Source organism: Notothenia rossii (genome assembly GCF_949606895.1).
Source record: "Notothenia rossii genome assembly, chromosome: 6".
Classification (NCBI taxonomy): domain Eukaryota; kingdom Metazoa; phylum Chordata; class Actinopteri; order Perciformes; family Nototheniidae; genus Notothenia; species Notothenia rossii.
Window position 1 is genome coordinate 76,284,901 of NC_136909.1, and position 24,570 is coordinate 76,309,470.

Here is a 24,570-nt window from a genome sequence, read left to right on the forward strand (position 1 = left end):
CAGCCAATAGCGTTAAAGGTTTTTTGGTTGCCAGGGATACGCAAAGACTCACTCTTTCTTTTGTCGGTTGTATCTGTGGGGAAACAAGTTTAATTGAACTCTGTCATGTTATTTCTGTATTAAAATGGATGACATTGGAAGTTTAGATGTCAGGTATGTCACCACTTCAAATTTAAATCTACGTATTTCTTCTCTGTCGCATATTCACTGTTAATTCACTCTTTTCTAGTTTGTGCCTCACGCATTAGCGTACATACGGGCCACAGATATATAAGAGCTAACCCCCGTATGTATGCTAGCTAATACCTGGCTGTCTTGCTCCCTCCAGGTGGATACAAGGTTTTACAAACAAATGTATCGAGTTTGTCGACAACAAGACAGTATGTTATACATGTGGGAGTCATATTTGTTTCCTCAACCTGGAGACAAAAAAGCAAAGTGTGCTTCAGAGTCCTGGCAGAGGCATTGGTGCCTTGACAGCTAATAGCAAAAATGGAACTTTTGCTTTCTCAGAAGAAAAGCTATCCCCATCTATATTTGTGTACTCTTTTCCAGAGTTACAGTTGAAGAATGAATTAAAAGGTAAGAATTTCCCCTCCAGTTAAGATCACATTATTTTACCAACAGTATTGCGTTATGTTTGTTTGTTTGTTTGTGCATCAATAATACATGTATATGTTTCAGATAAACACAAAATAATTCCCATTGATTTTTCTCCTAGGAGCTGCACAAACTGACTACAAATCTCTGACATTAAGTGAAAGCGGTCCTTATTTGGGATGCTGTTCCTCTTTTCCAGACTACACCATAACAGTGTGGTGAGCTAATAAATACTCTTTATATTGTGCACTTCATATTTTCCGTTATGTTTATTTAGGCTAAGCAGCTCTGTTACTGTAATCATGACTGTGATCCAGGAACTGGGAAATTGCTGAGCCACTTTGTACACAACCACAAGCTGGGCAGGATGTCATTTCTTTGGTGTTCAACCCCCTGAATTGGCTCCAGCTTTGTGCTTTGGGCACTACAACCCTCACAGTCTGGAATATTGAGAAGAGTGACAGCTTTCATGTCCTCAAACCAAGGTAAAGCAGACTTAGCTGTACAAGCAAGTATTCAAAAATCCAAATTGATATATGTTAACGAGATTTTCTTTACATTTTTGATGTAAAGTTGATTTAACTGATAACTTAACATACATTATCTGCATTTTTACTGTTCGTACCATAAGCAGCGAGTTCAATGTGGACTGAAAAACACAAGCAGCACCTACATAATAAAGTGTCATACAATAATATGTATGTTTATCACACTTTTTTTGCATTGCAGTGTGATAGAGCTTCCAGCAAATGATGGTTCCTTTATTGAGAGATTGGTGCCCCCCTCTCATACTGTCAGTGACAAACTGCCCTATTTTGGTCTGGAGATGCCTCCAACAGCCATCTCAGGGCTCAAGGGAAACAAAGCAGAAAGCATTGTGGTACTGTCCTGTCATTAATACACCTATCGACCAAAGAAGTACACTCTCACCAATTAATGTTTTTGTTGGTATTACAGCTGTAATTCTTAGATTTAAAAAATCTACTTGATGGAAAAACTATTTTGTTTTCAGGCACAAAAAACAAAGACTACATTTAAACTTTTACCCAACTTCACATGTGTTTACACAGACTAAACTGTGCACCAAAGCCAGAGTCACTCCTACTGCCATCTGCTGGACAGCCACATCAGAGCTTTATGTAGGCTGTGAGGAAAGCTTCCTGCTCCTTGTTGACCCAGACAGCCTCTCTGCCTCAGTCCTCTTCAACCCCACAAGTAAACAAACACACACACTACGACACTTGGATGTAGAAGAAATTCAAAAGAGAGACTTAACCAATTTATTTGGCAATAGAAAACACAATTTACATCTTTATATGTTCTTTACAGCTGCTGATGCCACACCTGAACTGAGACATGGCAACTTTCAAGGTTTAACCCTCGACAAGAGTGGTTTGATTGCTGTCGGAAAGGTACAATGCTCTCATTTACATCTGGTGACTGATGATTAAATATGTAATGACATATAATAATGAAATCTTCTGCCAATTGGTGATCTGATTTCTAATTTCAGGCATCATGAATTTGCAGTTACTCCAATGTAAAATGCTTATGTTTTACAGGAGAGTGTTGTGCACTGTCTGCAAATCAAAGGGTCTCAAATCGACATCACACATACGTGGCAATTAGAAGGACCTGTCACAACTGTGATGTACTCTCCTGACCATGAGATATTACTTTTATCTTCTAATACAGTAAGCACTTACATGTACCACAGTGTAAATTATTGCACATATAGATACTTACTCACCTTATAATCACATTTTACATTAGATATATTGAAAATAACTACTGGGAACTTGACAGTGTTTTTGTCTTTCAGGGACAAATATATGTATTGAACCCAACTGAGTCTGACAACTTTGTGAAGGTCCTGGATGTTCTCTGCGGAAACTTTGTGGCTGCGCATTTGTCACACACTGGCGGGAACATTTGTGTGGTAAAACCTTTGTGTTGCTCAAGAAGTGCCTTGTTGTGATTGCAAGTGTAATTTTGCTCAATGTCTTTTATTGAGCTGTGATGTTTTTGTTGCTTTCAGTCGGTGAGAGACTCTGGAGAACTGCAGCTGTGGTCTGCAGATGGCACTATCCTCGGTTCTCTGTCCCTTCAAACTGAGGTCAGTGTCACAACATGACCATTTAGATCATATCAGAATCAGAATCAGAAATATGTTTATTACCAGGTAGGTTAACTGTATGAGTTAACACAAAAGTTAAAAACACAGATAGAAAACTATTTGAAGAAAACTAATAACATTAAAAAAAAAAAAGTAAAATATAGCATTATTTACATTGCATATGATTGAAATCGTAGAAATAGAATTGGAATAAAATCTGAAAAACATTGTGTGCATTAATATAATTATGTAATGTTATATCAGTAATGTCATCTGAAGCTAATCAGAATGAAGAGGTACTTTTTTTATCAGAATAACTGTCTCTGTTTAGGTAACAAGCATGGCCTGCTGTCCTATTGCGCATTATGCAGCTGTTGGAACAGCTTCAGGAAATGTCCTCTTCATTGACCTGAACATGGAGCATCTGCCTCGCCTGGTGCACCAGGTTCATCTGTACCCTACTCCTGTGGATCACCTAGTGTAGGTATCCTCCATCCCTGTGATGACGAGTTTAGTTGCTTGTAACAAATACTGCCTTATACTGTGTACGTAATGTAAATACTGTCAGATGTATATATTTATACTATACTTAAGATCACTATGCACTTTACTACTGTTTTGCACTTCTTTTTTGCACTTCTGGTTGAATGTAAACTACATTTCGTTCTCTTAGCACTTTTATTCTGTGCAATGGCAATAAGGTTTCATCTTAGTTTATTTTAACAAAGTATGTCATCATAGTCACAAAGTAGAACCAGGAGTTATCTGTTAGGTAACTGATATTCCACTTTTGGTCAGGAAAGCAAACAAAAATCTCAGTTTAAATGGTCAGATGCTTCTTCTTTTGTGCATTTACTTGATGAATGTGTTTGTGCATGTGTGTTTTTTTGCAGTTTTGATCAAGAGGGGCACTACCTTCTTACCACTGCCTCAGATTCACACATCTATGTACTTGATGCAAAACCATCAAATAGATTTTCAGTCATAGGATACACAGGTAGATACTCTTGATTTAATCATTTGACATGTTAATGCTGTCCTGTATGTTCAAACATACTTGAACAGGAACATTGGATTTGGTAATATTATGTTTAAATATTAGGGAGTGAGGTAACCCGCATCCTTTTTCTCATTTCATTTTCCTTTCTAGTTGTTCCTGGATCCATCTTGTCACTTTCCACTCAGTGCGTCAGAGATTGTGAGCAGGTGAAGGTTCTTGCACTGTGCAATGGACAGGAGCTCACAGTGTTCTCTCTGCCAGCCAAGAACCTTGCAGGTACAGAACTGATGGAGTAGATTCATTAAGGAATTCGTAACATATTTTTTTAGAAGTATTGTTTTGGTTAGCACTTGTTGAGCATCTTAAAATGATCCGGTTCAGAAAGAGAAATCTTTAAATAATAGAAAATGTGATTAATGTCTAGTGTCTAGTATTACATTGCTGTCTTTGAGGGACCAAGATGCATTGCAAACATGAGAGGAGTGATGTTCAAGCCTTGAACAAAAGATACAAATTAACTTTGCAACCTTCAGTTAGTAAATTATCTCCTACAGGTGAGGAAAGGTTTACAGGGATTGAGCTAGTCGGTAGAAATTATAGTAGTTTGTAACTTCCTTTATGTGACAGTTTACACAGTCACATCTTTTAGCAGTTAATAATGGAGTCGAAGTTAACTAGACTTCCACTTGCCTTCTGGTCTTAACATTTGAATGATGGGAATCTCATTATTCATCCATATCCGAGTATCAGCACTAAACTGGACATTTTTATTAAACTGTTAAGACATGTTGCCCCAAACACTGGGAAAGAGAGAAAAACGACTGGGCGGTTTACAGGAACACACCCATTGTTTACGCAGCCTGTAAAACTATGTTGAACAAGACGAGCCATGAGACAGACGGGCCTCTAGAGGAGGGTGAAAACATTAACTAGGGTGTGGCTGCAGATTAAAGTCGGCAGTTATATGGATTATAAGTGTATTTTTAAGGTGCTATGTACATGACAGGACACTTAAAACACATTAAGTGTTTTTAAAAAATATATATAATACATCATTCTACACAAAAGAAGACAAATTAACACCAGCAGTAGGTACTCAATGGTGATGACTGATTAATGGTTTAATAATTATATGTAACGTGCTGTGTGGTAAGGGAGTAAACGTGTCCTTGCGGATTTAAACATTTTATTGCAACATTGACAAACGATGTTATGTAGATATTTCTTTGCATGTACCTTTTACTCTTAAGGGCAATAGCTGAAAGTGCTGACTCAAGGGATGGCTGTGGTGATAGGACAGCTGGGTTTGTTTATAGTCTGTAATTGTACTTCCCAAAGTTCTCGAGCCAGGACACAATGTTGATAGTGAGTTTGATGTTAATTAGGATTAGTGATTGATATTATATGTGGTGGTGATTGAGTGAGGCTTGTGAAGTTTTTTAATGTTAATGTTTAGCTCTGCCAGGTTAATTATGGGAAGATGAATTATCTTGGCAGTGTTATTGGTTATCTGTGTGAGTTTGACTCTTATGATCAGGGATAGACTTTTTTAAAAAAAGCAGGTGGAACAATGCAGTAGGATCGTCTGAATAATGTTCCTGTAAATCTATACAAAAATACAGCACAGTAAGGCAAGGCAAGTTTATTTATATAGCACTGTTCAACACAAGGCAATTCAAGGTGCTTTACACAAATGAAAGACATTCAGAAAAAGGGATTTCAAAAGCAAAGATAAAAATTAAACATTAAAAGAAAAAAAAATACATGAATAAAAGGTTACAGTGCAGTTTAAGATATGAATAGTTCACACAGAAGTTCCACTTTACTGATGCCATTCTTTAAGGTTTCTCCGACCATGAGCCGTGTACGCTCGTACGGCACATACGTCCCGAGCAGCGTACACAGAGAAAACCAGCCAGGATAAAGTCCCCAGACACTGATTCCCTGGGGTTACTAGCGCCAAATGTTCATTAACCAAAAACGAAACACAACCGCTCAGTTTCAATTAAAAGCAGCGGCAAAAAGATAAGTCTTCAGCTTGGATTTAAAAGTAGTAAGAGTTGCAGCGGACCTGCAGGTTTCTGGGAGTTTGTTCCAGATATTTGGAGCATAGTAACTGAACACTGCTTTACCATGTTTAGTTCTGACTCTGGGGACAGAAAGCTGACCAGTCCCTGAAGACCTGAGAGATCTGGATGGTTCATAATTTAGCAGTAGATCAGAAATGTATTTTGGGCCTAAACCATTCAATGCTTTATAAACCAGCAATAGTATTTTGAAATATATTCTTTGACACACAGGAAGCCAGCTTAAGACTTCAGAACAGGAGTGAGGTGATCCACTTTCTTAGTGTCAGTGAGGACTCGAGCAGCGGTGTTCTGAATCAGCTGCAGCTTTCTAATAGATTTTTTCGTGAGACCTGTAAAGACACCATTACAGTAGTCCAGTCTACTGAAGATAAAAGCATGGACACGTTTTCCAAATCCTGCTGTGACATTAGTCTTTTAATCCTAGATATGTTCTTTCGGTGATAGTAAGCTGATTTAGTAACTGTTTTAATGCGACTGTTGAAACACAGTTCAGAGTCCATGACTACACCTAGATTTCTGGCTTTATCTGTTGTTTTGAACATTGCAGACTGAAGCTCAGCGCTAACTTTTATACGTTCTGCCTTGGCTCCAAAAACCATTACCTCAGTTTTATCTTTGGTTAATTAGAGAAAGTTCTGACACATTCAGTCATTGATTTGTTCAATGCACTTACTCAGTGTTTGAATTGGAGCATAGTCTCCTGGTGAAATGGTTATGTAAATGTGGGTGTCATCCGCATAGCTATGGTAACTTATTTTGTTGTTTTTCATTATCTGAGCCAGTGGTAGCATGTAGATGTTAAAGAGAAGAGGCCCCAAGATGGAGCCTTGAGGAACCCCACATGTCATATTTGACAACTCAGATTTGTATTTACCTATAGAAACAAAGTTGTTTCGGTCCTAAGTAAGGGAGTCTGTTTCCAATTGTTTATTTTTTACTATATTGATGATGTGCCACTCCTGACAGGTCCAGATTGTGTAGACCGGCATGGTTGTCTATCCGCTCACATCCTCAAAGTATCCAGATACGAAGTGCCCCATCCTCTTGATTCCTGTGTTCTGGGAGTCAGTGAGGTCTTTGCTAACTGCCGCGAGAAGAAAACTCTTCAGCGATTTCAACTTCCACAGGTTTACTTCTGTCTTTATCCACCTGAAATATCATTGATACAATTAGAGAAAGCTATTATTGGAACTAAAATGTAGAAAGATATAAAGAAACAGCGGCAGTGATTAACACATTATCCTCCTCCCTAGGACACAGAGAGTCTCTCCAGTCAACAGGTGGTCCAGCTTGAACCAGAGCAGGAAGTGGGGGGCCACCCTCTGGGTCCCACCTCTCTCGCTCTGTCTCCTAACCAGCTGTGGTTGGCTTCTGTGGGCCGAGATGGCCTCCTACGCATCAGAGAAACTACTAACATGGTATGGGCTTACTTTTTAAAAATCTTATAAAATATTTTAAACGTTTGAACATTGGTGGAAGAAATACCCAGATGTTGTACTTACAGAATGAATAAATGCCATGGTGTAAAAATACTCAATAATAAAAGTATTGCATTCTATGTATTATTTGTCATGCAAGGCATTTGGATTTGCATTTCAGGCATCAAAATCTAAATATATTAGTACCATTAGTACCAATATATTAATACCAGAAGTAAAAGTACTCATCATGCTAAATGGTTCATTTCAGAATATATTATTTGATCATAATTATTGAAATATGAATGTGTTCATTATTTTAATGTTTCAGCTGTTTTACATTGTTATACATTATTCTCTCCCCCTTGGAGTCAATAAAGTTTTATCTTAACCTAAAATATTACATCTTAATTTATTTCATATTTATATTATTTATCTGAAGCTTCAAAGTTACTATTGATCAAACGGTCAAATAAATGTTAAAATGTAATTAACAAATGTACGTTTTCTACATTATTAAGAAGTAGAACATGGAAATACACATGTAAGTTACCTCAAAATTGTATTTAGGAACAGTAAGTGAGTAAATGTGACTTTGCAGCTCTGTGTTTGAACCTTGTCTGTGGTGTGTGTTACGATGCTGTTGCTGCACCTACAGGAGCAGTGCCTTGAACTGCAAAGTCACTCAAGGCGTCTGGGTGGAGTTCAGAGTGTCTCCTTCTCTGCTGACAGCCAGACTCTCCTCACTGCGGGCTTTAGAGACGGCTCCCTCCTGTGCACCGATCTCAGGTAGAGAAGCAAGCAGTCGGTCATGCTTACATAATGCACAGCTGTGAACAGCAGAGGGAGGTGTTGCTCTCAGCGGTGAAGCCACTCTTACAGTCTGATGTAGACTCGCTGTATTTTTCCTTTCTTAACCTCGGCCTTCAGGACAATATTAATGAATAGAACAGAAGTGGTAGGTCGAGAGGGATCATGGTCATCATCTGCAGGAAACAAAGATCATATAAACTTTACAGAAAAATGCATCCCATTCCACATCTTCCTCTGCTGGGTGCAGCTTCAAAATGTCTTCTGCCTTTTCTTTAGCCCTTAAGACTCAACAACACTGTTTTATTGTTCCTCTTATTATTGGTTTACTGTATGTCTATTCAATCGGCTGGGAAAATGTGCCCCGAGGTTTTATGAGATAGCTTTAAAACGTTTTAATTTTTTCAAAGTTTTATGTTTTCAGTAAGAATAAATTGGTTTGGTTCAGAGAACTGCAGACATAGGGAAGTCAGAAATGATACAGTATAAAACTAATTTCACTGCTGCTTTTTTATCAGATTTGTTGATGGTAATATAAAATGTAGACAATCAGAATTCTTATCCTTTAAGGTTATTCTACCTTTAAACTTGATTGTGTTTTACAAATAAGTAAATGGCAACCTGATGATGCAGAAAATAACAATGAACAGTTCATGTTGATTTCTACATTTATTTGGATTTTGTGGATCAACTGACCATCACTAGACCTCCTTAACAACAACAATCCTACATCTGCTCTATACTGTAATGCTGTATATAATGTGTTTCTCATGGCAGATTTAAAGGTGTGGACGCTGATAAGGTGAATAGAGCTGCTCAGTACAGTCAGTGTTTGGATAATTTCTTGAAGAATATATTCAGAACAGAGAATCGCATTCTCATCGCCATGCCTGAGTGGGGCCAAGGGATTCACACTGGTGCTGAAAGAACAGAGGAAAGTGAGGTAAATTCTTCTCTTTTGGTGTTTGCAGTAAACCACAGTTTGTTGCTTTTGAAATACCACACAGTACGCTGCAATTTCATAAAACACCCAGAAACTCAAACTAATGCAGTGTAATACAGCAGCCCTGCAATAAATGATATCTTATGTAATGTTATACTGTTTAAATGTGGTCGAAAAAAAAAATATTAGAAACACGTCTGAGTATAAGGCAATACAATTGAACAGCACCAGGAACTACAGCCTAAAACATAAACAGGAAATGTAATCAAAGCCTCTCAGATTTAGATTAATGATTAAATAGTCTAGCTTTACTGAACAAGAGATTATGTTAATGTAATAAAAAGTGTGCGGCATTCCCAGCACATTTTAAAATATAACGATTAAATGGAAAATGTTTGTAAGAATGTTTTTTTCTTTCTGAGCTGTTTCAGTGATATACAGCTCAGCCCTGTGGTCTTTATTAAAGCATGTGGTATAAATCTAGTATGAATATTTCACAATTTGATAGATACTAAATCCTTTTATTTATTTCTTATGCGAAGGCCTGGTATTAACTAAAGTAACATTTCAGCAATGTGTCAAAGCAAATGTTTTTTTTTGTATGTATATCTGGTCATTTTTTCCATACGTGCTGCTACCCACTGCAGGTCAGTGGTGGGGTAGAGGCTTTGGATGTGACGGAGCAGGATGAGAGTTATAGCAGCCTGCTGTCTGCTCCACCTTCACACCCCACCTGGCTGGAAAGCAGGCGAGAAGCGGTGAGTGACTAACATGCTGTAAAATGCGCGGTTATGGCCTGAGATTTGGATCATGTTTACTATGTTTAGAAACTTCTCCTGTGACTCTACAATGTTCCAGGTGAGGGATTTAGAAAGTGCACATCGTACCTGTGTGTGATATCTTGCTGTGTTGCTTTTGGCCCGCCCTCTCTGTGTGACAGCTTGATTTATCGTCCCGTCATATAGAGTTAGTAGTCAAGCAATTATAAAGCAGATAAGGGTTTGTAAACAAATGTTGAGTACACTAAGTGCCGCCTTACAAAGATTCTTGATAACAATAAATTGATACTGAAGTCACGGCAGACTTTGAATTGTGGATTTTACACCTCGTTGTGTCAAGATTTGTTGATAACAATAAATTGATACTGAAGGCGTGGCAGACTTTGAATTGTGGATTTTACACCTCGTTGAAAGTCACGCATGAGAAGCGGGTAGATGCACTTTGCAGCGTGCTTTATGCCAACACATGATTCCTATCAGTCTGTGATCTGTATGCACGGTTTAAAAGAGGCTGCATTACATTGAGTTATGAGGTGATGTAATGTTGGAGAGCATATCATTCTTCTTCACTATAAATAATCTTTTTTGGTTGTTGTTGTAATATTTATCGTAATCAACACATTCATACTAAATGATTCAATAAATATATTTTTGTTTTTTAATCTGCATTTTTTTTAACAGGTTATAAAAGATGACAATGAGCAATATTCTGAGGCAAAAAGCAACATGAAGAAAACTTTCAAAGAGTTACGTGACAATGTAAGTGAGTTTTATACATATTTGTTTACTGTGAGCACAAATACTTGATCGTTAGACATGTTTAGCTAAACATGTGGAATTATGCTAAAAGATTTGTTATAAAACGGACAAGTCAAATCAAGAAATCTGATTGGTTCTTAGCCGTGATATACTGAGCGTATACCACGGGTAGAATTGTAAGTTACTTTTCACAACAAGTCAGTATCCCTCCGCGTCTGAGAAAAACAGTATACCGTTGGGCTTCGCGTCGGACCGAACCACGCCCCTTAGCTGTGATATAATAAGCATTATAATTATACTATATCTGATATCTTTTTATATATATATATTTTATATTAAGTGATCAAATGGTATTTAAAGCATCATTTATGATCTGTCTGATTCGCTTTTTAATTGATTTACTTTGAACCTTCACATGTGTGCTTCAAGCCCCTCGATTTGCTCAAAAATGTTTATGAAAAGTTTGTCCAACTAAACATGACAACTAAACCGTCTTTCTCGATTTATTAGATCCAGGAGATGATGCGTGAAAATGAAAACCTCCCGGATCTCGAGCGTTTGCCACAAAAGGAGTTCAACCTGTTTACAGAGGAGCAGAAGAGACTGGGGGCCATGGTGGAGCAAGAAGTTAAACGGGTAAAACACAAACACAAAACCAATGCAGCTTTAAAGGTCCTCTATTATACTCTTTTTCATCAATATATTATAGGTCTCAGATATATACAAAAACATTTCTCTGAAGTGTTTGGCTCCAAATACAGATGAAAATATGGAGCCACCACCAACGCCCCTCTGAGAGATATTTGGTTAAAAAGAACACAATGTGCTCTAGGAGGAGATTCAGGTGATAAGGTGTGTGTGTGTGTGGGGGGGGGGGGGGTTAGGGTTAGGGTTAGGGTTACACAAGCCAAAAATTCATTATGACATCATAAAGTGGCCAAATCTGATCAGCTCATTTTCAGATAGGTTTTTAGATGGATCAGGACAAAAAGAGAGCAAATCTTTTTTCCTGAAACGTTCAGAATCTCTTTACTCAGAGGGGGCACATGTTGATGTATGAAAGAGAGGAAAACGTGGATTTTTCACAATAGGTGACCTTTAATTTAGCTTTGTGGTCATTGTGGTGCTTAACTCATTTTAGGTGAGAAATGAAGTCGAATGGGAGATTCTAGCAAACTGTTACCTCCGTGATGTTCTGAAGAGAGAATGCTGGGATTCAATGAAGGTCAAAGGCAAAGCCATTAAGGTGAGATGGCTCTGGAACAAGTGTCTTAATAATCACAGCATGATGTGATCTGTACTTAGACATCTCCTCTGGCTGTCTACCGCAGGCCTTTTACTCTGAACATGAGGTGAAGAACTACCCTCTGAGAGAGCGGACAGAGAAGGAGGTGGAGGACCTGCTCAGGGTGGAGAACATCAGGAAGCTTGAAAAGGCCGCTTGCACCGTAAGCATCTACAAACATTCTGTGGTTTGGATTCTTGTTAGCGCTGTAATTAGCAGCAGATGTGATGAGTAGATTAGATGATCTGTTCACTGTTTTTAATTGAAAACAGCACGCAAACATTTTCTAAAAGCTGTGATGGTGCAAACTTCTTAGTATGTGGGTTTTCACTTTCTTGAAATACATTTTATGGCGAAACCATTCGAGTCGAATTAATTTGATGCATGGAATCCCAGTACTAGGTTTGACCTCTCAATGTTGTTACTTTTTTAAATGCTTGAACACGTGCCAGTCCGCCAGTGTCAACAATTTTCTAGATTGATGGCTATGTGGCCAAGAGGTAGTTAACTTAACTACAATAATCTTTAGATGAAGTTTATAATCTTATAGCCATAGATTCAGTGTATTTCAGTTCCCTCGTTAAAAGTGTTTCTCCCTGCAGCAGAGCAGCCTGAAGAAGAACTCCGACACAACCAGCCCGAAGGAGGGAGAGCCGGGGAAAGAAAGCCTCGAGGCAGAGACTCCTGTCGTAACGGGAAGCTTCTCCGCTCAGCTAGGATATTCAAACCCGTACATCTACGATCAGTTCTGCCTGCAAACCACAGAGCAGAGGATCAACCAGATCATTCTGCTACAGGTTGGCTCCTGTTCCAAAAACTGCTGGATCAAAGCAAAAGTGTGATAATGATGCCTTTGTGTTATACAATACTTTTGCAAAACAGTGCCTGCAACACAACATTATGAGATAACACAAACATATGTTATTACATGTATTTCATTTATTAAAAGTGGCGACAGCTTGAACGCAACAGGAAACCCATTGTCCTACATTTCGTAATACATTTTTTTTTTTTTTTAAATATAATAATAACTGCATTAAATATTAGCCAATTTCAAGAACCTACCTAGTACAGAGAGTGCACTGGTACTTCGAGAGGTGCCAGTGCGCCTCCTGGGCCCTCCCAATGTGCCCCTGAGCAAGGCACTACATACCCACAATGCTCCCTTGGTGCTGTAGAAGAGCTGCTCACTGCTCATAATATTAATATAGGTTAAATGCACACTGCCGAATAAATTAATACAAAAAATAACGTATATCCGTTTTGCCTGGTTTTGACTAAATTGTTGTATAATTCAATTTTCTTGAAGCAATGTGCATCTCCTGCATTTTTATAATTACCACTGCCATATGTAACATTTCTAAATTCTGGTAAATGTATGTGCATTTTTCGTCTTAAATAGTCATGGAAAATATTATAAATGTTGACTAGTTTTGATAAAACCTGGTGTTGTAACTATACGAAGTAACATTTTTTATTAGAGAATAAAATAATAAGTGATTTATAAGAAACGTGTGACTCATACATGTTTTTTTGTCAACCCGATCGTAAATCTTTTTGTTTTGTTTGCCAAATTTCACCCGCCTCTGAATGCAGGACGTGATTTATCGCATCAAGACGGCTTTCAACACAGACTTTGAGGCCGTGCACAGGCAGAAGGTGCAGGAGCTGAACCGACTGAAGGACAGGAACACGAACATCAGGGACATCACGCTGGAGCTGGACCTGAAGGACACGCTGTGGGAGCCCAGCCTGACCAGCAGCGAGCGGCCGGAGGGGCTGCTCACCGTGGACGACTCCGAGGTGACTGTCCTCTCGGGGAAACAGCTAAACAGTTCACAGAAAGTTCAAGAAACAAAGAGTACACGAGCTGCTCTGTGGTTTGGTTGTTTTCCTACTGAAATGTGAAGCAGCCTGTTGTCATCATTATATGAGATGCTTTTCACAGTAAACCAAAGGAGATGTGCACTTGTGTCCCACTGCAGATAAAAGCAGAAAGGTACCTCACCCCAGAACAGAAAAAGGAGAAGGAGAAGAAGAAGTTGGAAGAGCAAAAACGTTTGGCTGCCAAAGTATGCCGCCATGTTTTTGTTTTGCTGTCTATTTTGTGCTTTTCAACAAATTCCGTAGACGAAATTCAATAGACAAAACCTTTTTTTAAATTGATATTGACAACAGTAAGATTACATTTAAAACTCCTACGTCTTTGTGATACATTCCGAAAGCTATAAACACAGTTCAGTTCTATCTTTATATTGCAGGACGATAATGACAAAGACAGAGCTCTCGATGACATGATGGAGGGAGTGCTGGAAGTCAAAAAGGAGGACATCTTGAAAATAGTGGGTCAAAAGATTAGAATTTTTCTTTAAGCATTTATAATGTTTTACATTGATCCCTAATGAATAATTTCATATACATGATATACAAAATGGAAGCCATATTAGTGAATAGGCCATCTGCAACTGTTTCAATTTATTGCCAACATTCCCTTGCTCCAGCCTCTCAGATGGGAAGATTCAATGATTTCATATATGACAGTAGTCTGAATATGTTTCCTGATATTTTATTGAGTAAACAATAACTCTACGAATTTTATCATTTTTTTGCAACCCTTATGAGCAAAAGAAAACACTTCCCCACCACCTGCAGATTTTTTTTTATGAAACTTAAAAAAAAACACATCTCACTGCAGCTGAAATTAAATACTTAACACTCACACAAGAAAGTGTTGATTCTTAGGGTTGGTATTTTTACTTCATTTTTTTTCTAGGAAGTGTCAGTTGAATTAGACAAATCAAAATGAAGTGCACATAGTTTCTTTTGAATGAACTCCACAGGAAATACCTCCGCCTGAGTTTGTTTTGACCAAACCCGAAATTCAATGGAATGAGGAGGAGAAAAAAGTCTATAAAGACTATGAGAAGAAAACCAAAGAACTGAATGAGGAGAAGGAGAAATACAAAAAGGTCATTTGAAGAAACATTCACAATTCTTCTGTTTTGCTCTAATAAAAACTATGATTAACATCTGGTTGCTTATCAATACAAATCATTTGTAATTGCAGTCATTGGAAACTGAAATGAAAAAACTGCAGGCATCCAACAAGGAAGCGACCGAAAGGTTTGATGAAACTTTGACAAAGCTGTTTGAGAAGAAAGTAAAATGTGAAATGGCTATATATCAGGTGAGCCAACACACACACACACACACACACACACACACACACACACACACACACACACACACACACACACACACACACACACACACACACACACACACACACACCCACCCACCAACGTATGCCACAGACTAAGAATACAGTCACGTGCAGTCAATCTGTATCACATTCCTTCTTGTTCTCATTTCCCTCACAAGGATGAAGGGTCCTCTGCCCTCATTGTGGTTTCCTCCTTGAGATCATTCTGCGATATGATATCTTGTGTATGTTACAACTTGACAAAATCCTGTTTACTGATGCTTTTGATGGGTTTTTTGCAGGAAGAGCTCAAGAATACTTATCTGGTTTATTCGGTCCTCATAGAAGACGAAATGAGAAATCGAGAGCTGGAGCTCAAGCTCAAACTTGAAAAAACCTTGGCGTACAAGGTTAGAAACCTCGATACTCAGTAATGCTGGAGGAATGTATGACTGGCAGCTTCACATTCTGTAATTTGTGATCCACGGGACCTGAATTAATAGCAGTGATGTTCTTTCATATTTTGTTATTACATCTCATCCATCAATCGCGCTTATTTTGCAAGAGCCAACCTGCGTGATATGCAAATTTCTAGACCAACAGTCATTATCGTCACTACATGTTGCTGTGGTTTAATGGAGCTGTGTTTCTCTGACAGGATGAGCTTGTGGAGGAGGTAAAGAGACACGAGGAAGACGTAGAATTGTTTCAGGAGACTTATGAAAGCGTTGTAGCTGAGGATAAAGTAAGCCAGCTGGTAAAAAAAACATATTGGCTGCAAGTGATAACACATAATATAATATCCTCCATGTCTCCCAAGGTTCTTGACAAAGAATTCAGTAAAGAGTTCTTCGATGTACCGAACCATGTGGTTGACCTTTTATACAAGTTATTCAAGCGTAGACCCAGGTTGGTAAGACTCACTTTCCTTGATATCCACATTTGAAGTTGTTAATCATCTGCTCAGTTAGTGTTCACCGTTTTTTTTTTATGCCTCAGAGTTCAAAAGATGAGGACAGAGACCGACAACAACTTGAGTTTGTTCAAAGAGCAGCGTCTCTGCAGCTCTATGGCTCCAGATGCACTCGGCAAAATGCTGAAGGCCATGGAGGAGCTGGATGCTCCGGAGAATATTCCAGAAGCCGTGAGCCAACCAGTCTGGGAGAGGTTCTGCCTTGTCCGCAACACAAAAGTCAAAAGTGAGCACAAGGTAAAACAAGCAGAGGTTATGGGTTGGAAATACAAAAACACATTGAAAGTCCATTTTGAATAATAAGGTACTGGAGTAAAAACCACCAGTTTTATCCCACAGGCCACACGATTGCTAAACACCTGAGCTCTGTTAAGTGCCTCGATAAACACAAATCTGTTTGTCATCTTGCGATCTACTTTATCATTTATTTATTTTCATTTTATCGTTTATTTGAACCGGGACAGTGCACATAGATGAACTCTTTAAAACAAAATAATGCTTACAAGTGTAAATGAGCCGGATTTTAGCTTTGAGCTCATTTCCATTCGTAGTCCCGTCACATACAACATATAAGAACATGACATTTATATACATAGCAAACAGAAATACATGATATGCAGAAAGAGCAAGAGCAGCACACAAGCATTTACCACATGGCAGTACAATGTAGCAGCTATGATATATAAAGTGGAAGAGGAGATACCCCTGTGAACACGTCTGTTTGTTGCTCAACCATACTTTCCTTTAAAACTATTGAGAGTGGGACAATCCCGTATCTCAGTTGGGGGGCTATTCCACAATGAGCTGCCTTTAATGGAGAGTACATTCTGTCTAAAAGTTGTCCGTCTACGGTGGACTTCAGGGTCTCCTCTGGTTTCTGACCTAGTGCAGCGTCCAGTGTGTTTTTTGTGGATGAATTCCATATAAATAGTTATCACCGTAATAAACCGTATTTAATTTTGTCCTATTGAACATTATTTAATTTCATATTCTGCTCTCTATTTACATGTATCTAGACTTCTTTTTTTTTGTATTTTATTATTTATGTTGCATTGTTGGAGGAGCTCGGGTCAGAAGACTTTCATTGCCATTTCTATACTGTATGGCAATAAAACGCTTTTGACAATACCAATATGTTGTGTTTGCAAACCCAATTGAAGTAACACATTCATCTTATTCTTTATATATTCATGAACCTCACTGTACTACATGTTGTCTGTCTTTTGTGTAGTTGTCCACTCACTGTTTGTCCTGTGCTTTTTAGGTCAAAGTAAAAGCTTTTACTTTCGCCGAGATGCAGGCGTTCCTTCACAAGAGGAGAGATGAGGTTCACGCCACTCAACAGGAAATCAAACATCTATCTGAAGGACTGGAAAGGTATGACTGTGATGGTGTCAGTCGTTCTGATTATAGTAGTTGTTTTAAATACCAGTGGTGGAATAAGTATTCAGATTCTACTTTAGTAAAGTACAAATACCACGCTGATAAATACGCACTACATGTAAAAGTGCTATCAGCAAAAGAGGGTACAAAAGTAGCTGAATATCTGAAATAACTTTCGCTGGAAACGTTTTGAAATTAACTTTTTTTTTTAAAGCAACTTAAGCTGTCAGACAAATGTAGTGGAGACAAAAATATCATTTGTATATGAGAATGACAAGTTTTATATTTTGATTTCTCACTTATGGAAGACCTGATAGGATGGCACTTGAGCCACACGTCTTTTGTGTACCATGAAACAGTAGCAGACAGTGTTACAGTATATTGAATACAAAAGGAAATACAGTATATTTTGTTCTATTTCTCTAAGGGACAATGATTCTCTATAAGGTTTATGTTATCCTGCTCCCTTCTAGTCTGCATGAGGAGAAGAACCGCTCCCTGACAGACATCATGGTGCAGGTGCTGCTCAAACAGGGCCAGGTGGAGGTGTACACCACCGAGCTGACCCCCGACTACACCGACTGTGTGCATCTCCACAGGACCGTAGTGGAGGACCTCAACAGAACCATCAGGGTCAGCACATACCAGCACACACCAACACTCGTATGATCTTAGGATTGATCTATAACCAAAAATGCTTGAGGAACACTTCATTACAATATCAATGAAATACTAACAAACCATTTTCTGTTTGATAAAAGGTGCCAGAAATTGAAATGGTGGTCAAATATATTAGTAATACAATTGTGTGTGTCAAATGGATTTATTTATGAACAGACACTGGGAGATCAGAAGATTGCCTCCATGGTGGAGTGTAAAGATTTCCGTAAGGGGATCATCAGGCAGCAGTGGGAGCACAGGATGTTGACGATGCAGATAGAAGACTTCAACAACAAGGCGAGAGACGCCCAGATGTTACGGCTTTCTGAGGAGCAACAGGACGTACGGTTATTTAGATACTGAAATATCCTTATTCTGTTGTTCAGGGACCTAATTTATTCTCAAATACCATGGAAATAAGCATTAACTAACATTCTGTGAGGAATAGTGCTACTGGATAGTGAATGGATTTGTATCTTGAATATAACTCATGGTAATTATATGTCAAAAATATTCAAAAAGTTACACATCAGCAGGAAGTGGCAATGAGGTATGCATTTATGGTGCTTTTTATGGCCAAACCTCAGTCGCTGATATCAAGGCAGGTATTTTGGTTTTGGCAGCATCCAATGTTTAGTGAGCTGAAAATTGTTACCATGGCTGTGTACAGATGGATGTGTGTGTGTCTGTCATCGCTGACACACACAATAATCACGCAAGCTATCAAATCTTCTTATCTGTGCATCTTTTGAAACTATTACGGATTAGGTGGAGACTGGTTAAATATACACTAAATTAATGTTTACTTTACTCCTGCTTTTACAATCAAGCTATGTTTAAAAAATTGGTAAACAGAGAACTTTCTCTGCTTCATTTAGCAGCAGATGTCAATGCAAGGCGTAAGGCGTATAATAAAAAACAGACCACAAAGAAATGACAGGAACTTTGCTCCTGGTTACGATCCATTAACCCCTTCTTACACTTTTATAAGTTGTTTCAAGAGTTAGTGATACAACAAATAAGAGGTGGTTGATATAATAAATCAAAGTCAATCAGTATTTTATTTTTCGAAAAGTATGAAATATGTTTTCATGTCTGCATGCCAGTTTCCCCTGGCAACATGTCCAGGTAGCTCTGCTGTGGCCTGGCATGCAGCTTCCTGTCATTGTTTAAGCCTCCGAACCCTTGGGAGGAAGACAAATTTTGAATATAAACAAATCCATCCTTTGAATCTTGAACATTTTATGATGAAGCAGTTATACGACAGCCATTTGAAGTTCCCTGTCCATACAAGTCAGTGATTGCCTTTCTTTCTTTCAGTATCTCAACAAGACAGATCATGGCAGCCGTGTGTCACACCAGGTTCATATTCTGGAAAAAACTGTAGCTTTCCAGGAAAAGGTAACACAAAAGTTACTATGTAACCTCATGAATAAGCTTTGCATTGTGTACTTTAAATACCTAACCGTTAATATACATATTGTGTTCCACTTTTAGACTCATCGCCAGAGCGTGCAGCATCGCATAAAAAAGATTGAACAGCTTAAAAGGCAGGCAGCAATGAAAGCTGAGAAGAACACAACTGTAGAAGAGAAGCTACCCAATATGCAGGTGACGATGGCAGAGACGAGCCACATCTACGGAGGGCTAGGTAATAAAAACAAGATTTTATCATCTTTGCAAACGGAGATTTTAGACTATTTTCACACTGACATTGTGACATGTTTGGGTGTTTAGCTTCAGAGGCAAACCTGGCAGCGAGAGAACAGAAGCGTTACCAGGAAATCGTTCAGAGGAAGAACTTGGAGGAGTTTGCCCGAGCGCAGGGGGAGGAGCTGGCGTTCCTCTGGGCCGAGGTCGAGCGTTTGAGGATGAAGAGCTTTCCTTCACTTGATCAGCTGAAACACAACTGAGCGGAGCCTTCTCTTAAACAAATAATACTTTTATTTACACTTCTCTTAGCAACTTAACATGAAATGTACAACTTAAGCTGCGTATAACAATAGAACAGCAGCAACAAATGAAACAATGAACTTAATAAACATATTTGAAATCTGAACGGTTTTAAAGCTTTTTTTTTTTTAGGTAGTAAAGTCCTCCTCTATGCGGTCGAAGTGCAGGATACCGTCTTCCAGGCCGAAGTGGTCAATGAGGCTCGACAGGCTGATCTTTTGTTTGTCTTGGGTGCCATCTGTCTGGAGCTCATAGAGTGCGGCCTGAGCACAACTCCTCCACTTGTCGATCAAGGTTTTGAGCTGCGTTAGATCATTCTGGGGAGAGACAGGGAACGTGTCATATACGAATAACCACTATCAGTCTAGTTAAGCAACATACATGATAAGGTACTTGTGGGTTATCTGTCACACCTTTTTGGGTTCTTTCAGACTCTCTAAATACGCACTTATTTTGTTTTTTCCAGATTCTCTTAATAACCCTAACCCCTAGAATTAATGTTTGTTATTTTGAGAAAAGTTAATGTGGAGGTGCCAGCTACACCGCTATTAAAAAGTGGTGACAGATAACCCACAAGTCCCGTTGATAATATCCCCGTTAGGAGCAGATTAAAGGCAGCTGATACCTTGCTCCTGTACATGTGAACCATCTTGAGTCTGCGCAGAGTCTCCGTCTTCTCTTTAACCTCCTTCCTCAGTTGGTATGGTTGTTGTGCCATTTCTTTGGAAAGAGAATGTGTTGGCTCGGGATTGGGTCCAAAAAACCTCTCCCTCGCTGATCTCTCATTTTTTCTGTTTACGATCAGTGGAGAGTTATTAACTGTCTCCCTGGAATCTGCTGGAACTTGTCGGCCATCCTCCTCCTCCTCCTCCTCCTCCTCCTCATCAACACAAAGGCGTTTGGCTACAGAGACGGGCGAGGTGAAGGAGCGCCTTGATCTCTTCAGCCTCTCCTTCAGAGAGGAGCTCAGCTTTTGTAGATGCTGTAGGGGTGACAGTGAGTGAATGACAGGGCCGGCACACAGTGATAATGGCAGATGTTGGATTGCATTGTCAACACATTTCGACATACATCAATTTGATGAAATATTGGGTAATAGTAACAACTAGTAACATGACAGCAAATGTTATTGTCACCTACCTTTTCCTCTTTATATTCACCCGGGCTTGACTCCACTGAATCACAAGGTGAAGAATACACTGATTTTATTTTCTCTGCTTTAGGAGTGACCTCCATCTTGGGAATGTACTTTAACTCATGTGGGCTAACGTTGACTGTTTTTACTTTAGAAGTAGATGGCGTATATTAGAACCTATCGAGATTTAGCGTACTTATAGCTACAAACACGTACAAAAAAAACTAACACGAACACTCAATCTTACGAATTTATGAACGCCTCCCTAAAAACTAGCGAGCAACGAACATATTTTTTACTAAACGCTAAATTACGAATCAAAACTTTAACCGCGGAGTGAGTTGTTTCTGTTTCCTGTTGCTGCTCAAGAAAACCTCCAAAGTCAGTGATTGGACATAATTTGATTACGCGTTGGCGAACAGGATCATGGGAACTGTAGTTGATACCGGCTTGATACTTTACAGTGCAAACCACGGCTTTTCAAACCCAAAATGTCGATGTTATTCCTTGTACCTAAAACCTAAAACACAATAATTCATCACATCCCTCTCTTTGGGTTGGTACATTGTATACATGCTAAATAATTGGATGGATGGAATAAAACAGTTTATCTTACCTAAACTCAAACTACTGTAGTATATTATAATGTATAATAGTATTAGAGTAGTTCACTTACAGTATATAATAATAATAATAATAATAATAATAATAATAATAATAATAATAATAATAATAATAAAGAATAATAATAAAGAAAATAAATGTTTAACATAAATAATAATGTTGACAATGATAGTATCTTAAATGAAAATTAAAAAAACTAAGATAAATCAATGTAGATGCAATATAAAAATAAAAAGTGATTTCTTTGTAGGTGTATTGACAGATTAAGTGTTGAAGCAGTGTTTGTTTGACTTCTCCTTGTTACCAGGGTTGACTCATGTGGTGATTCAGCTCTTCTCATCAGTGTTCATCTCTATTAAAGGATTAATGGAGAACTCACAGACCAATCTCTGCTTGTTTTTTAGACAGTCTCCATATCCTACATTACTGTAGCCTTGAGCAAAAAGGTGTGAATAAAAACATGGCTTAAAATGAAATCATGCCTATACTTGAGCATCAGTACTTGGCTATCTGATATTCCACACCGTAGGGAACAGGGATTTTTTTTTTACATTGTAAAAGGGTGAATCCTGCAGGGCGGGGAGTTTAAGATAATTGATGTCTGTGAGTCAGCAGAGTGTTTTCTTTGCTTTTCAACTTTTGAATAGTTGACATGAAATACTGCTCCAGCACAGTGTGGGTTAGAAGCTAGAGGCTATGTGAGACACTGAGTGAGGATGCCAGCTTTTCATAATGCAGGTGTTGCTTATCACAGATATATAAATCCACATTGTGTTTTTATGAAGGCTGATCATGTTTTAAAGATGCACATCAGGGTCAGCTGCATACTATTAAACCTTTAAATTCGATACTCAGTTTGCTATTGAAATAGATGAGATTATACCATGGACTAATGAGGTTGACTGCGATGGTGTCCCTTGATTTGGTTTAGCTGAAAGAGTGTTTTGTATTCTGGGTTAGTAGGTCATTTTTTCCCCTGTTTCTCTATCTGCTGTCTGTTTTGGAAATGTTCCTTTTATGTGGTGCCAATTTATTTTCTGCAAAAATGTTTCTAAATGGATAATGATAAAAGAGAGCAGTAAAATAATGTTTTGCACATGACCTTTCTGAACTGCCTTATTGGAATCTAATATTGCAGGATGTGCCTGAGTTGATATGGTAAAGTGAACTCAAACACACAAATAAAAATAAATCAACAATAGTAGTTCATTACGTTGGAAATAGTGACAAACCAAAGCAAACTTACACAAACAGAACAAGTGTAGTCTTAAGAACGAGCTTATTGTTTTGAATAATTCTATATAAACACAGGCCATTCAAAACATTTATAGTACAATAACTTCTTTCTGTACCCAAATCTTGTTTTAGCTCAGGTTGAGTTAACTGTTAGATAAGCAGGAGAGTAGAAAAGAACAAAAGAAGTAAAAAAATTAATCCTTACATGTGCTGTCCAAAAATGTGCCTGCATCACTTTCTCTCAGCCAAGTATTCAGGTAAATAAATCCAGATGAAATCTTTTGTGAGGCCACACAAAAAGGGCCTTCCTGGAATGTGTTATCTTAACCAGCTTAACTTGGAACAAGACAGGAGTCCCATGAAAAAATGAACCTCAGCTTTGTCTCTTTAAAGCTCTCAAAACAAAATATAAAGTTGAGTTAGTCTAGAGTTTTCCTATACGTTATCTTTCACAGTTTACAATAAATAAAAGCAACGTAACTGGCATGAAGTTTTGCCCGCGGGAGGTTTGAGTAGACACAGATGAAGCTAACAGATACCTTTATAAACCACAGAAGAAAAGTTATCTATTCCATCAGTTTTTGTAATGCAGTATGATGAGTGATGTCTTCATGTTCATCTGTAAAGATCTTGTGGTTTCTTTACACTACATGTTCTGCCAAGGTTCACTTCCACAATCCATAATAACTGTGTTCATGTTGCAAACCTTGAATGATTAAGTTCTTTGCTATGCACCACACTTGCTGTATACTAATTTTTGGCACATATTAAACAAACACATCCTTGTCCCAGAGACACAAGCCCTTATGTGGGAGAGCTGTTATCCTCAACCCAAACACGAGTGTGTTTCAGGACAAAAGGTCTGCACAAGCCAGTCAACTCCTTTTTTATCACCATCCTGGAATCTGTTTTTTTAAACCAGCCCCTTTCTGTTAGATTTGGCATTATTTAAGCTTGCACATAGATGTGAGCAGAGCAGCTCCTCCTCCGTTACACTGTCCTTGGGGCCATTTGTTTTCCATCATTTGAGCAGATTGGAGTCATGCTGGCTGTGAGTCATGCACAGTGGGTGAATGTCTACACAGGGTGTGGTGGGTGAGGGATCTTGGTGGTGCTTGTGGCTGCCAGTAAAGGAATAAAGCATCCAATTTGGCTCAAAATTGAATTGCATAAATGCAAATGAATGGATAGGGAGCTTTTATAATGATCATAGAGAGTTAAAAACAGCTCCTGAGGGGGTGTTATTTTCATTCTCAGAGTAAAGAAATCTGATCCTTCAACAGCTGCACAAACATGCTGATCAGACTTTTGTTGAAAAACCTGGAAGTGAGTTAAAAAAAAGCATTGTGTGTTTGAATGCTTTTGCACAGAAAATGTGTTCAGTTTTTGGCTATGAACCACAGTGTGTGAAACCATGTAGTTTAAATCTGTTTCCACTTCCATTGTGAGCCCCAGATGTGTTCAAGCTGCATGGATCTGCTGCACACAATAACAGCGGACCTTGAAAGATGGTTGCACGCCAGCCAGTCCATAAAAAGAAAAAAAACACACCTCCCAAATCACTCCTTCCCACCTCCTCACAAAACGTTGCCAGTTCGAAAAGT

At 38.5% G+C, this 24,570-nt stretch overlaps 2 protein-coding genes across 5 annotated transcripts; one reads left to right on the top strand and one right to left on the bottom strand.

The window, feature by feature from the left end:
- Positions 1-9: 9 nt before the first annotated feature.
- Positions 10-20,077, top strand: cfap43 (cilia and flagella associated protein 43). 4 transcript variants are annotated; one of them, XM_079689724.1, is made up of 38 exons: positions 10-153; positions 329-582; positions 722-818; positions 918-1,085; positions 1,330-1,480; positions 1,671-1,815; positions 1,930-2,012; positions 2,163-2,294; positions 2,423-2,539; positions 2,639-2,716; positions 3,048-3,196; positions 3,610-3,713; positions 3,867-3,992; positions 6,773-6,933; positions 7,060-7,224; positions 7,883-8,013; positions 8,812-8,977; positions 9,625-9,735; positions 10,438-10,515; positions 11,026-11,151; positions 11,657-11,761; positions 11,847-11,963; positions 12,403-12,597; positions 13,397-13,603; positions 13,786-13,872; positions 14,062-14,142; positions 14,641-14,769; positions 14,868-14,987; positions 15,305-15,412; positions 15,661-15,747; positions 15,823-15,911; positions 16,002-16,212; positions 17,240-17,352; positions 17,832-17,991; positions 18,196-18,360; positions 19,339-19,419; positions 19,516-19,669; positions 19,756-20,077. In XM_079689724.1, exons 1-38 carry the CDS (start codon positions 125-127, stop codon positions 19,929-19,931), a joined length of 4,956 nt encoding a protein of 1,651 aa, XP_079545850.1. In that variant the 5' UTR covers positions 10-124; the 3' UTR covers positions 19,932-20,077. The 4 variants fall into 4 exon arrangements, 3 of the variants coding, with proteins under 3 accessions (XP_079545850.1, XP_079545848.1, XP_079545849.1); XM_079689722.1 differs by having other exon boundaries at positions 8,812-8,976; positions 9,606-9,735; XM_079689723.1 differs by having other exon boundaries at positions 8,812-8,976; positions 9,606-9,735; positions 12,406-12,597.
- Positions 19,940-21,655, bottom strand: sfr1 (SWI5-dependent homologous recombination repair protein 1). The gene is made up of 3 exons (XM_079689758.1): positions 21,112-21,655; positions 20,597-20,953; positions 19,940-20,288 (listed from the first exon to the last, which is right to left on the bottom strand). Exons 1-3 carry the CDS (start codon positions 21,205-21,207, stop codon positions 20,100-20,102), a joined length of 642 nt encoding a protein of 213 aa, XP_079545884.1. The 5' UTR covers positions 21,208-21,655; the 3' UTR covers positions 19,940-20,099.
- Positions 21,656-24,570: the final 2,915 nt, after the last annotated feature.

Excerpts from the sequence above, each read along its gene's own strand:
- cfap43 (XM_079689722.1), top strand. The coding sequence starts at position 125 with ATGGATGACATTGGAAGTTTAGATGTCAG. Across the intron at positions 2,717-3,047 it reads CTCTGTCCCTTCAAACTGAG|GTAACAAGCATGGCCTGCTG; the intron begins GTCAGTGTCACA and ends GTCTCTGTTTAG. Across the intron at positions 13,604-13,785 it reads TCACCGTGGACGACTCCGAG|ATAAAAGCAGAAAGGTACCT; the intron begins GTGACTGTCCTC and ends GTCCCACTGCAG.
- sfr1 (XM_079689758.1), bottom strand. The coding sequence starts at position 21,207 with ATGGAGGTCACTCCTAAAGCAGAGAAAATAAAATCAGTGTATTCTTCA. Across the intron at positions 20,954-21,111 it reads GTGAATATAAAGAGGAAAAG|CATCTACAAAAGCTGAGCTC; the intron begins GTAGGTGACAAT and ends TCACCCCTACAG. Across the intron at positions 20,289-20,596 it reads TTCACATGTACAGGAGCAAG|AATGATCTAACGCAGCTCAA; the intron begins GTATCAGCTGCC and ends GTCTCTCCCCAG.